The 15,560-nt window shown below is 37.5% G+C and overlaps 1 protein-coding gene across 11 annotated transcripts in view; it reads right to left on the bottom strand.

Annotated features, from left to right (window-relative positions):
- Window positions 1–15,560, bottom strand: part of CFAP54 (cilia and flagella associated protein 54) — a 300,555-nt gene that overhangs the window by 110,397 nt on the left and 174,598 nt on the right. For 8 of the 11 annotated variants that reach the window (XR_005985335.1, XM_041739196.1, XM_041739195.1 and 5 more), the window contains 4 exons: window positions 14,713–14,799; window positions 9,635–9,757; window positions 5,722–5,775; window positions 281–488 (listed from right to left, as the gene is read on the bottom strand). Coding sequence is in view for 10 of the 11 variants with exons in the window: in XM_041739196.1 (XP_041595130.1) it covers window positions 281–488; window positions 5,722–5,775; window positions 9,635–9,757; window positions 14,713–14,799 (472 nt within the window). In the remaining variant the exon portion in view is untranslated. The remainder of the gene's footprint in view (window positions 1–280; window positions 489–5,721; window positions 5,776–9,634; window positions 9,758–14,712; window positions 14,800–15,560) is intronic. The other 3 variants (XM_041739194.1, XM_041739193.1, XM_041739197.1) reach the window with 3 other exon arrangements.

Raw genomic sequence — 15,560 nt, forward strand, 5'->3', positions numbered from 1 at the left:
CAGCTCCCTTTTATAATAAAATCATTTGACAAACCAGGAATAAAAAAGAAATTTCCCTACCTGATAAAGAGTAATTATTTTTTTAAAACCCACAGTTAACACCATACAGAATGGTGAAAAACAATTATTCTTAGGGCAACAGCCAATACTATTCTTAGGGCAACATCCAAATATGGAAGAATATATACTAGACTATTCATATGGATTATTGGGAGTGGAGTGAGAATAGTTGGAGAAAGAGGAGAAAGAAAAACAAGTAAAAAATAAAACAAAAAATTACCTTTCAAGTTTGGAAGGTTTGCTTTACTCCTCTCAGAAGTAAGTCCATGGTAGATTGTTTTCACTGAATTTTCTGGGACACAATTTATTGTTGCAGCCACACTTACTAAAAAGTAGGCTTTAACGTAAGAAAACTTACTTAAGAGATGTTGTTGGCCAACTGTAACCAGAATTAGAGGCAATCCTTTACTTATTAATTCATCAAGTGCCTAAAAAAAAAAAAGAAGAAAACAAAGCAAATCCGTGAAATACTGTTTCTGGATAATATTAGTTTTCATCCTCCTTTGCATTCCTCATTTGGTGTTGGGTGAAGAAATGCAGGATAGACGCAAGGTACCATAAATGGCAGGTCTGCTGCAAGAGATGTGCAATGTCAGAATTACCGCAGCAGTTCTAAGTACTCCTGTCACTCCCCACCAGTTTGTGACCTGTGCCTCATGAGCCCAGACCTGCCACATAATGAGTAAACCTGACTCTGAGAGCAAGGGAGGGGACATCTTACCAAAATAGAGAACCCACGAAAGCTCATCGGCCATGCCTGCCTGCTGGCTCTGCTTTGCCATGAGTAAATTAAAGGTACTAAGACTGCATCAGGGTTAAGATTGTGTAGATGAGCATGCTCCCTACCCAGCTTCAAGTCCATGCTCAGTCGTCAGAACTCCACCTTGTGTACACCCTATGGACTCCCTGATCCCCTCCTGTGCAGATCCACTTCCTTGGTAAAATCCAACACCAACACCAGGCCTTCTCTAGGTGTGTGCCCTGCAGCTGAAGATGGCTGAGGAGCATGCTGTCCGACTAAGGTGTCCCATTTCAAGATCCTGACCAAACCTTTGCACTACCTGGTCATCCATCATCTTACATCTCAGTCCATTCACTCTCCTGCTCTCTAAATCCTCGCCCTTTCTTCCTGGTGCTCCTCCCAGCTAATGACCTTGCTTCTTCTACTTAGAGGAGAAAATTAAAGTGGTCAGAGTAGTGTCCATAGACCCTATAGCTTCATCTCTCCTACCTAACCAAGCATCATTCCCACCACTCTGCCTCCCTTCCTGCCACTTAGGCCACTGATCCTGTCCCCACTGGTCTACTCAGGCATCATCTCCTTGCTGCAGACATTCTCATCAGCACATAGCCATGCTGTTCTCTTCTACCTTAAAAAACAAAAACCATCTCTACCCTGACTCCCTTCTCCAGCTACTACCCAAATTCTTACTTCCCTTCATAGCAATGATCTACAGAGTTGCCAATATTCCCATTTTCTCCTTTCGTTTGCTTTTAAACCCATTCTTTTCCTACACTGAAACCCTCTGGTCAAGGTCATCAATGGCCTATACTGGCCTTAACCAGTGTTCAATTCTTAGTTCTTAAATGCCATGTTACTTTTAATCTAAGACATCATCATCTCATATGTCAATTAAACTATCACATGTCTTCAACTATAAAATGCACTCTAATTTCAAAGCTATTAAATGTGAAAAAAAGATGCATGTGTAAGACTCAGTGAGTTATGGTGCTTAATTCATCTGCAAAATATGGCACCATTAATCAATTCCTCTTTTGAAATGTTTCTTTCAGCTTTCAAGTCACCACATTCTCTTGGTTTCTTTCCTATCTTGTCAGTCATTCCTTTTCAGTCTTTGTTGCTTCCTCCTCTTCTCCTGTATTTTTAATATCTGAGCGTTCCAAGACTTGGTCTTTGTTCCTTTCCTTACTACCTCTCCTTAGGTGATCTCGCTCCCCTCTGCCCTTAGATGATCTTCAGCAGACTCATGGTTTTAATTTCATCTAAATGCTGATGAAATCCTGAGTTTTTCTTTCCAGCTCCAATCTCTCTTCTGAAGTCAAATTGACTTCTGGCTCAAATAGTCCACTTGGATATCTAAGAGAGATCTCAAACTCAATACATCCAAAACCATATTCCTAGTCTCCCCAAAACCACACACACACACACACACACACACACACTCATTACATCCAAAACCGTATTCCTAGTCTCCCCAAACCCCCCCCCCACACACACACAGCTTTACAAGGACTGGGTATTTATCTCCATTGTTGATTGATATGTTTGATTGAGAGCACTAGAACAGTACCTAGCACAAGGGCACACTAGATCAACTAGAATTATCCCTTTAAATGGGTAGATCAGACCACACCTCTGCTCTAAACCTTCCACTTGCTTCCCACTTTGTTCAGAGGAAAAACCTAAGTTACAATAAGACCCTACAAGGCTCTTCTCAAACTGACCCTGTTATCTTTCCAACCCCGGCTCCTCCTACTCTCGCATCCCTCACACAGCTCTTCACCATGCTGAGATGCCCTCACCAAGCTAGGCAATTCTGTCTCAAGGCCTTTGCACTCACTGCACCATCTTCCTAGATGGTTCTTTTCCAGATTTCCTAAACTTGGACCTTTACCTGTTCACAGATGTCATGTCAGTGAAGACTAGCCTGATTACCCCATTTAAAATTACAAACTCCAACCTAGCCCCATGCTCCTCCCAATCCCCTTTATGTGCTGCTGGGTTTATTTTCTCCCTTAGTGTGGTTCACTTTTCAACTTATTATATAATTTACTTAATTATAATGTTTACTTATATATCATGCTTATTATTAGTTTTTCCCACTAAAATGTAAGCGCCCTGAGGGCTTGGAGTTTGTCTGTTGCTGACTGACTGATGTATCTCTTTAACAACACCAGAAGAGTGCCTTGCATACACTAGGCTCTTATTAAATATTTGTTGAATTAACAATATCTGTTCATTAATATTTTCGGCTGCAGGGGCTATCTATTCTAGAAGAGAGGGAAATTTTGCCCTATGTGAATTAAAAAAGAAAAGTTTCATTGTTTGGGGGAGTTTGAGGCAACACTGGCAGTGGAGAGGTCTATTGCTGTTGTTCATTCTCTTGACTCTTCCACATGCAGAAGAACCAGACATGGAGCAGCACTGAGCCTGAGCAGGCAACAAACTACATACTAGGAAAACGGTTGACATTCTACATCCAGGGAGGAAACTTCAGATTGGTTGGTGGTGTAAGGGGAGGGGAGAAGGTTTCTCTTCTCTTTTTCTCCATAGAAAACGGTGTCTTAATGAGCCTTGACAATTTCATACAAACACTCGAGGATCAAAAAAGATTAATTAGTAATGCTATTTAACACTCCTTTCTCTCCTTCTATACAGAAAATATAAAAGTGTAATCTGAAGAGTCTTAAGGAGACCAACAGTTCTGTTTTAATTAATTAGCTAATAGAAATCGGTTTTCCATTATACTGTCAGTCTCTTTTTGTTTAAAAAGAAATGATCAGACCGACATTCCTTTTACACCCAAAAACACTCCTTTAAAAAGTGTTTTTAGGATGCCTTGGAATTTATGACGGAAAAAAAAATATTCTTAAACATCCAAAGGTCTTAGAACACTGAAACAAAATATAAATATGGGGATCCCTGGGTGGCGCAGCGGTTTGGCGCCTGCCTTTGGTTCAGGGCACGATCCTGGAGACCCGGGATCGAGTCCCACTTCGGGCTCCCAGTGCATGGAGCCTGCTTCTCCCTTTGCCTGTGTCTCTGCCTCTTTCTCTCTCTCTCTCTCTCTCTCTCTCTCTCTCTCTCTCTGTGTGTGTGTGTGACTATCGTAAATAAATAAAAATTTTTAAAAAATGAATATGTATGTGTATCTCCCTAATACCGATTCTTTCATTTCAGGCAACTTGCTTATAAATCAAAACAAATCTTAAGGCCAAACAATGAATCATCTGAAGCATAATTAAAAGTGAAGTTTGTGGAATAGCATGAACAATAATGGAAAAGTAGTAAGATTACATTTAATAAAAGGTAGACATAATGCCTATCAAAATTATGGAAGATAAAACTAAAGCAATATTGAGAAATGTTTCTCAAAATTATTTAATAAAAATAGCTTACTTAATGAAACAGAATGCTGTTTCCCAGCATTTAAAAAAATAAAACTATATGCACCTGTCTCTCTACATTGATAAACAGCTGGTTGTGTGGACAACTTACCTGGCTGTAACCTCTTAACAAGACTGCACGACCACTCTTCTGCTCTAATGCTTTCTAATGGACAGACTGACGACACTCCTTAGGTTTTAAAAAATGATTTTAAGATATTTAAATGTTATGCAATGTGGATGGAGCTAGAGCATATTATGCTAAGCAAAATAAGTCAGTCAGAGAAAGACAAATACTGTATGATTTCACTCATATGTAGGATTCAAGAAACAAAACAGATGAACTTGGGGGTGGAAGGCAAACCATAAAACAGACTCTTAACTCTAGAGAACTGAAGGTTGCTGGAGAGGAGGTGCAAGGGGGAATGGGCTAAATGAGTGACAGGTATGAGGGAGGGCATTTGTTGTGATGAGCACTGGGTGCTGTATATAACTGATGAATCACTAAATTCTACTCCTGAAACTAATATTACACTACATATTAACTAACTAGAATTTATATAAAAATGTGAAACAAACCAAAAAGATATTTAAATGCTACTAGGTTATCTAAAGTTTAAATCCCAATCATTCAATTACTGACAAAAACAAACGTATTGAGATGCGCAGTCTAGTCCTCTCTTTGTAAAGAACACTGGGATGTTAGAAGACTTTTTTATGAAAATGTCATATGAAAACCTTCCATTAGCTAGCACTACAGTGGTAATCATAGTGCAGTATAAAAGATGTATCAAATCAATTAAACACCTTAAATTTATACAATGTTATGTCTCAATTTATTGTGTCTCAATAAAAAAACATTTTAATTTTTTTTATTTTTAAAGACTTTATTTGAGAGAGAGAGTGTGTGAGAGAGCACAAGTGGTAGGGAGGGGCAGAGGGAGAAGCAGACTCCCCACTGAACAGGGAGCCCCTACGTAGGGCTCAATCCCTGGACCCTGAGATCTTGACCTGAGCCAAAGGCAGATGCTTAACTAATTGATCCACCCAAGTGCCTCCAAAATTTTTTAACTTTATAAATTTTTTTTATTTTTAATAAATGAGAGAAAACAATTGGCTGAGAGGCAGTCTTAGACTGGGGAAAGGATGTCAGTAAAAGCAGTATTAAACAAGTGGACTAATAGCAAAATACACAAAATCCTTTTCTTATCAAAGTCAGCCATTCTTGTCTAGATAATCAAGATAAATATTAAAATTAGATACTTAACATGTCCATACACAAAATGAATACACATTCATAATTGAAACATTTATAAGTAATAATTGATATTTGCTCAATTTGAAAACCAGATCAGTTTGGGTCCAATCCTACCCTGACCCTCAGCCTTTGGAGATAAAACCCCATTATTAGGAATAGAAGAGTATTATGTAGCAGATTTTCAAAAACAAGAGTTACTCCTACCAAATAGATTAAAATGACTCAAAATTAGCCTTGCTAAATATCCAACATTTATAAAATATTATTACCCTTACCTGAATATTTTCTTTACTGGTAAGAGGTTTTCCTGAGTCAAATGATTGAAATATCTGCCAATATACAAAACATTAACTTCAGAAACAAAAATATTGTTTATATGAAACCACTAGTGTGTTCTAAAAGTATACAATTTTTATTGTAAAAGTATACATGCTTTAGTCAGAAAAGACAAGAATTACACATAAATCAACTTCTTTAGGTTGTCAATATTAATATTTTGATGTATTTTAAAATTTTACATATGTGTGTTTGTATTCCTTTTCATGAAATGTTATATCAGAATTATTTTTCCATGCCATTAAGTCATTCGTAAGCCTCAGGTTTATAGCTAGGTGATACTCTATCCTATGAACACACCATAATAACTTCTTTCCTTTTGTTACACATGGAGGGGGACTAATTCCCATTTCCATCCCATCATTCAGCCATAGTTTAAATAACAGGGGTGGCTATTTTGTTTATTTCCGAATATCCCCTTTGGATAGATTCCTACAAGGAGAATTACTGGTTCATAAGAGTATTAGCACTGAGTATTAGCATTTAGAAGAATCTTTGCCAGTTTGAGGCTATTTAGAAGAATCTTTGCCAGTTTGATGTTAAATCATTTTACTCTTCATAATAACTCTTTTTGTGGTTCTTTTCCTTTGTGGTGAATCGACCTGTTATAGGTTTGGCTCTAAATACAATGTTGTATTTGGAAACATTCCATTTATTTGCCAGAGGAGATGGTTGTACCATCATGTAGGGTGCATTCCTTTAGGTACAGAAGGCCCTTTATTGAAGATGTCAATACTGATACCCCACCCACATCTCCTCAGTCACCTAGAAGTTACCAGCAGCTTCTGTGGGTAGTTATTCACATAAGGACGGTATCCTACTTCAAGTACCTGTATGTCTTTGCTTGCGGGCCTTCTGTGGCCACAGGAGTATTCAGGAAAGGCTAGAATTACAAGGAACAATCCATTCCAATAAGCACAAGGTTGTTCTTCTGGTCTTGCCCATGTAGGGAACCTCGCTAATTTTCTCTGTGATGGTTCTCTTCCTTCCCTATTTGACTCCCATTGACTTGCCACTCTCCTTGAAATCACCTCCCAAATATACTACTTGTTCCCAATTCCTTGTCTTAGAATCTGAGGGATTTGGAAGACCCCTAAACCAAGATATCACATACAGATCTTACTAGAATACAGTATTTATAAGTGTTAATTTTTTCCCTTTTTGAAGATATTCTTTGTCTTCTCTAATCCACTAAAAATAATATTTACTAAATATTTACTAAAAAGTAAATAACTGAATCCAGAGGAAGACCTGGGGTGATATAATTGGGAGAGTTGATGATGGGACTCTATATTTAGTGATAAGAGCAGAAATCCAGTATGAGTATCACATCAAAAGACAGAGTTTCTTAAAAAGCCTATGGAAAGTCCAATAGTAATCTGTAAGACTTTTTCAGTTACTTGTTTTACAACTAAAATCTAATTAATTAATCCTTTCTTTAAATAACTAGCCTGCAGCCTAATAACATTAGCACCTATTTTAATTATGAACCCTGAATGCATTTCCTCTTTTAATTACACTTTTTAAATTCCCAATTGAAGTTGAAAAGCTTCATATTAACTTTGAGAATACAAAATTTAGAGTCACAATCCACTGAAAGACAACTCACCCACACTTTGCTCTTATGAAAACTAGTTAATAAAAATGAAGTTTGGAAAAATTAGTTTCAGACTCTTTGCTTTAGTGAAAGTAATGAATATTAAAAACTCTCTTGTAAAAAAACAAAAACAAAAACAAAAACAAAAAGACAACTCTATCTTGTTTCTCTTTCTACCCAACTGGATTATCTTTTCTTCTTATCTTCCTGGACTCTAAATGTGGATGACCCTAAGTTCAGTCCTCTTGACTTCTATTTTTCTCTCTCTACTTCAGCTGATTCCATCCAGTCCCATGATTTTAAACCTCTATGCTAATGCTCTGAAATTTACTTGGATCTCCACCAGTGAGACCTCTTTTCACTCCTTCCCTATTATTACCCTAACCACTATTACCCCAACCATGGTCATGACTCACTCACTCTATTTGTAAAGATCTTCAACTAATTTCCCTATTTATTCCTATGTTCTATTCTCCAAACAGCAAGCAAAGTGGTCCTTTGAAAAGTAATTCCTACCCTGTCACTACTGTGCTCAAAACTCCATAAGGTTTCCCATCTAATCTACAGTAAACACCGGTTCCTCACCAAGCCTTATGAGGTCCTATGTGACTGCAGCTCTTGAATCCCTAACATCTGCTCCTCCTACTTTATCAGTCTCACTTGGCCACTTTGGTTTTCCTCAACCACTTTTGTCACGCATCCCCCTCAGGACCTTTGCCCTTGCACTTCCTCCTAGTTGTATGGTTGTTCCCTCAAATCTTTCACCCTCAAAACTCTGTTATTAGAGAGACTTCCCAAACCATTTTTAATAAAATAGCCATCTACTGCCCTGATCACTCTCTGTCCCCTCAGCTCAGCTTGACTGTCCCTCAAGGTACATCATCACCTGACATATATTTATTTATCTGCTTAATATGTTTATTTGTCTTCTTCACTGGACTGTCCAATAGTAACATGCTTCCAAAAAGTCAATAACTCCACTTATCTTTTTACTGGTGTATCCCCATAGCTAAAATAGTGCCTGTATTCAGTAAGCACTCAATAAAATATTTAAATGATTAAAATATAAATTTAGTTACATAAATCCAGGTAAGAAGATGAGTTAGCTAGCTCATGCCAAGAAAATGAGCAAAAAACTAAGTGACTCCTCTGTGTCTAGATAGATTGATATAGAAAGAGACAGAGATGTATATATATACACATACAGACGTCCCTCTTAGGCTTATCTGTAGATAATCTCATGCTTACCCAAGTATAACAGTTATAATGCTGTAGCAGTCATGCTGAGAAAGGAGTGACATTTTAGGGGAATATACTGAAGTAATGAATGCATTGTATGCATATTTAATGTCAGCTTATACAAGTAATTTTCAAGACTGAGAGCCTATTCCCCAGCTTCTTCTAGGTCTTCTAAATTTGTTTTTTTTTTAATTTTTATTTATTTATGATAGTCACACAGAGAGAGAGAGAGAGAGGCAGAGACACAGGAAGAGGGAGAAGCAGGCTCCATGCACCGGGAGCCCGACATGGGATTCGATCCCGGGTCTCCAGGATCACGCCCTAGGCCAAAGGCAGGCGCTAAACCGCTGCGCCACCCAGGGATCCCAGGTCTTCTAAATTTGAATCCCACCAGTATGTACTGTGTTTGTCGGTCTCACTCCTCATGCATACTGTCTTCCCCAGGAAACTGACTTATTACCTCCTTTACTGCTGGATCACAAGGGTCCAAGCACCTGCAAGATCACTCAGCGATTCCCATGAAACCCCAAACAGGAAAATAAGAACTCACTCTGATTTAAATAGAAGCACCAGTATTCATTTTCAAGAATGTTTCAATTATCTAATTTACAAATACAATTTGAACAATACATGTTTAACACTTTGGTATAAAGAATATAAATCAAAATATCCAACTAAAACATGAGAAGAGACTGTTTTGACTAAAAACATTAGCCAGAAATTGTAAAATTAGATGCCAAAAAGACTAAGATGCGTCCACTGAGACCATCTGTAACACAAAGACAGAATTCCACTGTAAAAATTGACTCCAATGCCATACTCCCCCACATGACATCCTTCCCTTCTAGAAGAATGAAACCTTGTAAAAGCCTGCTGTTAGCTATAAGCAGGCTTAACAAAGAGGCTTGCAGTACTAGAGACTTTTAAATACATTTTTGTGGAAGCATTCCCCAAATTTGAGGAATGTAGCCTTCAAAAGGTAAAGAAATGACTTTGAATCAAATCAGCAGATTTACCTTCACTTTTCCAGTAGCCTTACAGCCAGCGGGTATTGAGGAAGGCATGTTTTTTCCATAAAAAATCTGGGATATCTCATAAAAGGCTTCAGAAAAAAATCCTAAATCTGTAAGGACTTCAATCTTTAAAAGAAAGAAAAAAATGAGATTTTAAATTAAATAATTTGTTTTACTTAAAAATAAAAATTTTAGAGAAAAATCATCAACTTGCTGAGACCCAAAATTTCTGCTTGATGTAATTGGTAATGCCTTATAAACTAATGCTTGGTAAACACAGTGGATGGAGATGTATGTGTTTGTGTGTAAGCTAGTTTGCATGTGCAATGGACCAAGAAGCTCATAAACAACAGCAGGCAACTGTTCAAAACAATGGACATTTGTCAGATGTGGCTTACTTCATCAGAATAAACACAAAAATATGTCAGGCATGGAAGAGTTAAAAACAATAACTGAATTTGTTTTTTGTTCCCATGGTGAACTATGACTTAAATGAAAAATAAAACAAAAACACCCCTGATGTTCTGTAATACTCTGAGGAAAGTCAAACCAGGAGATGAACTTTATAATGTATCAACTTAGAAACAACTATTCATTTTGTCACCCATAATTAATGCACACTGTCAGTTTTAAAGACATATCCTTAAAATTAATCAGTTGGTAACTACAAATTGTACATTATTTTGAATATTATCCAGCAGGACTTTCAATCAGTAAATTATGGGGAAGAAAAGTTCCTGAACAAAAGTTGACTATTCATTCGTTTAACATGTTCATTGAGCTTTACTTAATTTATTTTTTTTATATTTTTTTAATATTTACTTAATTTAAATGATACATGAAGATATATACACTGTATTATCAAGGTAGAAGATATTGACAAAATGAAACTTTCAAAGCTCCAGTCAAGAAGGACTTCTCTGAGAAGATACTCAAGAGAAAAATATGGGAATGACATGAGAAAAGGATATGTGAAAATCTGCTGAGAGGACTAAAGTACAAAGGTCATGTGGCATCACGAGCAACCTGGGGGTATTGGGGTCCTCAAGGAAGGTGGGAGGAGTGTGGAGAGAGAGAGAGAGGAAAAGGGGGTAAGAAGGCAGGTATGAAGGTGGCCTGTAGACCAGAATGAAAACCTGGAATTTTATTCCTTGTGTGATAAGAAGTTACTGGAGAGTTTGAGCAGGACAGGGTCCTAACCTGACCAAAGTTTTGAAAACTCCAGTGACTGTTGAGAACAGAGAAAGGTGCAAGCAGGGAATGAAATACAAAATAGGATGAAGATTATATATATATTACACACACATACACACACATTTATTATCTCTTTTCCTTTAAGCACTGCCTTGGGAATCTTACAAGTATATAAATTTTAAAGAAATAAAGTTAGGAGGAAGTTGAATGTGACAATAACATGAAAATAAAGCATAAAAGGTTAGGAGAATATTTTCAATGCAGAAGAGAAAACCACTTGTCTATTGAATTGCACACTTTGATTTTTGCCTATAATACCTTGGGCTCTAATCTCCCCAGTGCTGAATAATAACCAAGTACACATTAGGGAATCCTAGGAGTTCTTTTAGACTTCTAGATGAACATTTTCTCGTTACCCCTTGGAGGAAATGCTGTGTGAGGTTTGTCTCCTCTGATCTCGGCTGTGAGGCGGCTGTACATGAACAACCTGTAACCTCTAGGGCTACCACTGTTTTGGTTTATCATACCAATTTGGCCATTTGAAAAAGCAATGGTGATAACAATGAACATGTATTTTCAGAAATGACCAACAGTGTGAACATAAACAAGCCAGATAGAAAAAAAATACCCTTAAATCAACTCTTCACTCACACAAATACAGAAGCATCAGTACCCTTCCCAGGAATGCTGGATATGTTGAGACTAATAAATCTTTCAAGATGTTGGCAGTTCTAAAGTGAAGCCAGACTGACCGATCATAAAGAGGTCTTAAAGCTTTCCCTGAAAGACACTAGTGCACAACAGAAACTTAGCAGCGTGATCTACTGCTGTTTGACTTGTCAGAAAGCATTGTTTGCTGTTTCCTATGACTTTTCTCTCTTCCCACTCACTGACCTCAGTTTACTTCCTAAAGGTCAGGCAAACTCTACTCAAACAGGCTGTCATTTCTTCCTCTGTATGATGCATCACTTGCTCTTTTTCACTGCTTCTGTCAAAACCCTAGTTGGGTGTTCCTGTTCTACTGTGTCAATATGATGCCACTTCCAACTCACTCTGCTCCTGACACTGTTGCCATGATACATCTGATCATGTTCTTCTTCTGACCAAGATTCTGCAATTCATTCCACCTCTCAACCCAAGGCTGCAGACTAGAGTCCACAGTTGTTCACTGGCTTTTAAGCTAGCCCTAGTATGAAGAGTCGCCAAGTGCTAACAGTCCAATAAAACATAGCCATTTAATCAAAAGCTTCGTTCCAGATAATATCTTTCAGTGCTTCCCCGGATCTCCTTCTGACATGCTACCAGTGGTCACTGTAGCCATTCCCTGCTTCTCTTGCCTCTAAACGACATACCAGAATAAAACTGCTACCCAATTCTTATTTCATAATCTCATTTCTCTCACAGCTCCTCTTCCACACTATGCCTTAGTTTGGAATTCAGGACTGGGCCCCATCCCCAGTCACAGACATCATGGATCACAACATGGATCTCTGGTATTCTCATATGACCTCCCTCCTCAAAGTCTCCCTCTGGCTTCACTGAACCACTCCTGCCCCCTTAACAAGCCAATATTGTCTCACCTCCAGATGTTTTGCACTATTGTCTGGCAAGAATGTTCCCTTCTTCCTCTCCCCTGCTCAGTTAGTTCTGCTTTCTTCACTAAATCTTACCTACTTAGTAAAACCAAGAGACCCAAAGTCATTTTCTCTTTTCCAAACTCCAGAAGACAGTGCTCACCATACTTATTTGGAACTGATCAAGTGGCAGATGCACCTGTTATTGTCTTGTGTGTACGTCCTGTCTCTCTTCCCTATTTTCACTTTATTATAAGCAATGACTACGGGTTACATTTCTTTCATTAGAGTTACTAACATGGTGCTTTTATATAGGAGATACTCAAGAAATATTATTTCAGCAGTAAAGCAATAAATGTTTACCAAGTATCTTCTAGGTGAGTTCCTACTAAACATTAAGGAAGGGGTGGACAGTAGGCACTTGATAAATGTCTATAGATTTTAAATGCAATTCAATAATTAATTACTGAATGTCAATATATGAATTTATTGCTCAAGATACAAGAGAGAATTAAAAGATGAGTAAGATTTAGGCTCTAACTTCAGGAACTTTGCAATCTTGGACAGAGCACTGCTTTTTGGGGTTTTAAGGATTTTATTTATTTATTCATGAGAGACACAGAGAGAGAGGTAGAGACATAGGCAGAGGGAGAAGCAGGCTCCCTGCAGGAAACCCGATGTGGGACTTGATCCCAGGACCCCAGGATCATGCCCTGAGCCAAAGGCAGACACTCAACCATTTAATCACCCAGGTGCCCAAGTACTGTTTTTAAAAGAGAGAGAGAGAGAAGTTATATGCATCTTTTAAAAAGTATTATTGGCAATCAAAAGCAGGAGAACTCTTAAAGAGTTCAGTAAGTCAGAAAGAATGAGGCAGAAATTTTCATGGCTGATAAAAAATTACTTATTCCTGAGTTCAAATATATTCTCTTAATAATTAGCACCAGAATTCTTCTTAGGAAAAGTATTGTCTTTATTTAGAAATAGAATGTGATGGACTATTTGGGTCTGAAATCACAGGCCCAAGGGCAGGGTCCAGATGAAGAGAGGAGTTCAAAGGGAAGTCTAATTTTCCCTCATTAGAAAATAGGAAAGATATGAGGAAGAAGGGTATACAGAGGATTCCCAAAAAGGGAGAAGGAAGATTAAGTCAGTACAATGATGGAACCACTTACTCCCAATTGCAAAAGGAGACTATATCTTGTCTCAATTCTACATTCCATAATGCCCAGTTGGTAGGCTGAAGTTGGCTATAGTGTGAATATTTGCACCATGGAAACTGAAAATGCTACAAATCAGGGCTTTTTGTTTAGAGTGACATATGAAACATTTACCAGCACATATATAAGCCATAGGATGGGAGGAAAAGAATGAGGTATTGGCTAAGGAATATTTTAAACTCAGAGATGTTAAATATTCTAAATATTCTATTTTAAATAGAATCCTAAATATTCTATTTATAGATTCTAAATATTCTATTTTAAATTGTTTGTTTTGCCTCAACTTAAATTTTCCTGTGCTCCAAATTTTCACTAAGTCCAGTATAAAATAAAGACCTTGGGTGACTATGCTGTGTATGTTTATGTGTAAATGAGTGAGTGTGTATGTGTGTGTGTGTGTGTGTGTGTGTGTGTGTATGCATAGAATGTGGATTAGGACTGAATTGCACATTCAAGATGAGGAGGTACAGAACAGGGAGTAATCTGCTGGATATTGAGATGATCCATGCACAGAATGAACTCAACAGAAATGAGTAACTCTGACCATAGCTCACTAGGAAAAAGGCAGAGAAAATGAGGTGCTTGAGCCTCCCCCTCCACATGGGGTTCAAGCCAACTTCACATGGATCATGAAAGCAGAGAGCCTCACCTTACTCTTAGGTGACAGAATTAGTTATAATTTAGCATCTATCTGTTTTGTCACTTCAATTGCCTGTATAATGAAAACTTCTCACGTATTATGATATACATGAAGATCCTTAGCAAAAAAAGTTCACAGAAACTTCAGAAAATGGACTCATTAGTCTCCACCTCAGGAAACCAATATTCCAGAAGTGGTGATTTCCAAGCTGTCTGATGCTGGGCAAGCCTTGTCCCTAGGTGTAGCTGTTCCTCACTTTTCTGTGGCTCAAGGATAAAATGAGATTCTAACCAGCTCTATCTCATACTTTATTATAATAATGGGCACATTTTTTATATCAACACAACACCATGTTATTACCAGCGTATTATTATGAATATTAGAACCAAGTTAGTTTATAACAGTATCTTTACAATTCAAGAATATCAAACATCTTAAAAGTTTGTGATTTACCTTGAGGATTCTTGCTTCTATATTTCTGACTAGGTCTTGGCAAATTCCAGAAACAAAATATTGGTACAGTGCAAGGAGAGGTAGAACCTACCAATGGTAAAAACATTGTTTTGATTTAAAACATGTTTTATTGAGTTAATAACCTAATAATAAAATGTAGCCAAATATTAATGTAGGGGAGGTTATGTAAAACAGCAATTGATTTTGCCATACTAGGAGACTATACTGTTTGAAATGATCTGCCTAGCATAGGTTTCATAATCTTATAAGAACTCAAAAGTGCTATTGGGGACTTGTAGATGCCACCTGGTACCCCCAAACTTAGGTTTCAAACCTAGGTTTTAAGCATGGAAAAGTGAAAATCGAATCAATTATCTTCCTTGGAAAAAATTAATTTAACATATATGCATGAAGCACTGAGGAAACACTGCATGGAAACACTGTAGCAAATGAGCTATCAAATAACTGCAAAATTTAAAGCAAAGGAACTCATAATCATGTCCCCTACTCATTCATCTCAATGTAAGCTGCTATTTGTCTTCAACTGGAATATATCAGTTTAAAAAAATTTATAATACGCCCGTTATGTGTCAGGCACTGTTGAATGACAACAAAATCTAAGTTCCTGCTTTCACAGAGCATATCTTCTACTGAATATCCAAGCTTACTCTTCACATAATATTTTTATTTTCCTAGGATTAACCCCAAAGTTCCACTCCTCTTGAAATCTCATGGATATGGGTGAAGGCTTACAAACTATCAATATTTCAGTCGATCCAGCCATTATCTAGCCAGAGTCAGGTGTTGAGGGGACAGGTGTTTGCCTAGACTTCTGATCAGTTTCTGAT

The sequence above is a fragment of the Vulpes lagopus genome, chromosome 23, assembly GCF_018345385.1.
Source record: "Vulpes lagopus strain Blue_001 chromosome 23, ASM1834538v1, whole genome shotgun sequence".
Classification (NCBI taxonomy): domain Eukaryota; kingdom Metazoa; phylum Chordata; class Mammalia; order Carnivora; family Canidae; genus Vulpes; species Vulpes lagopus.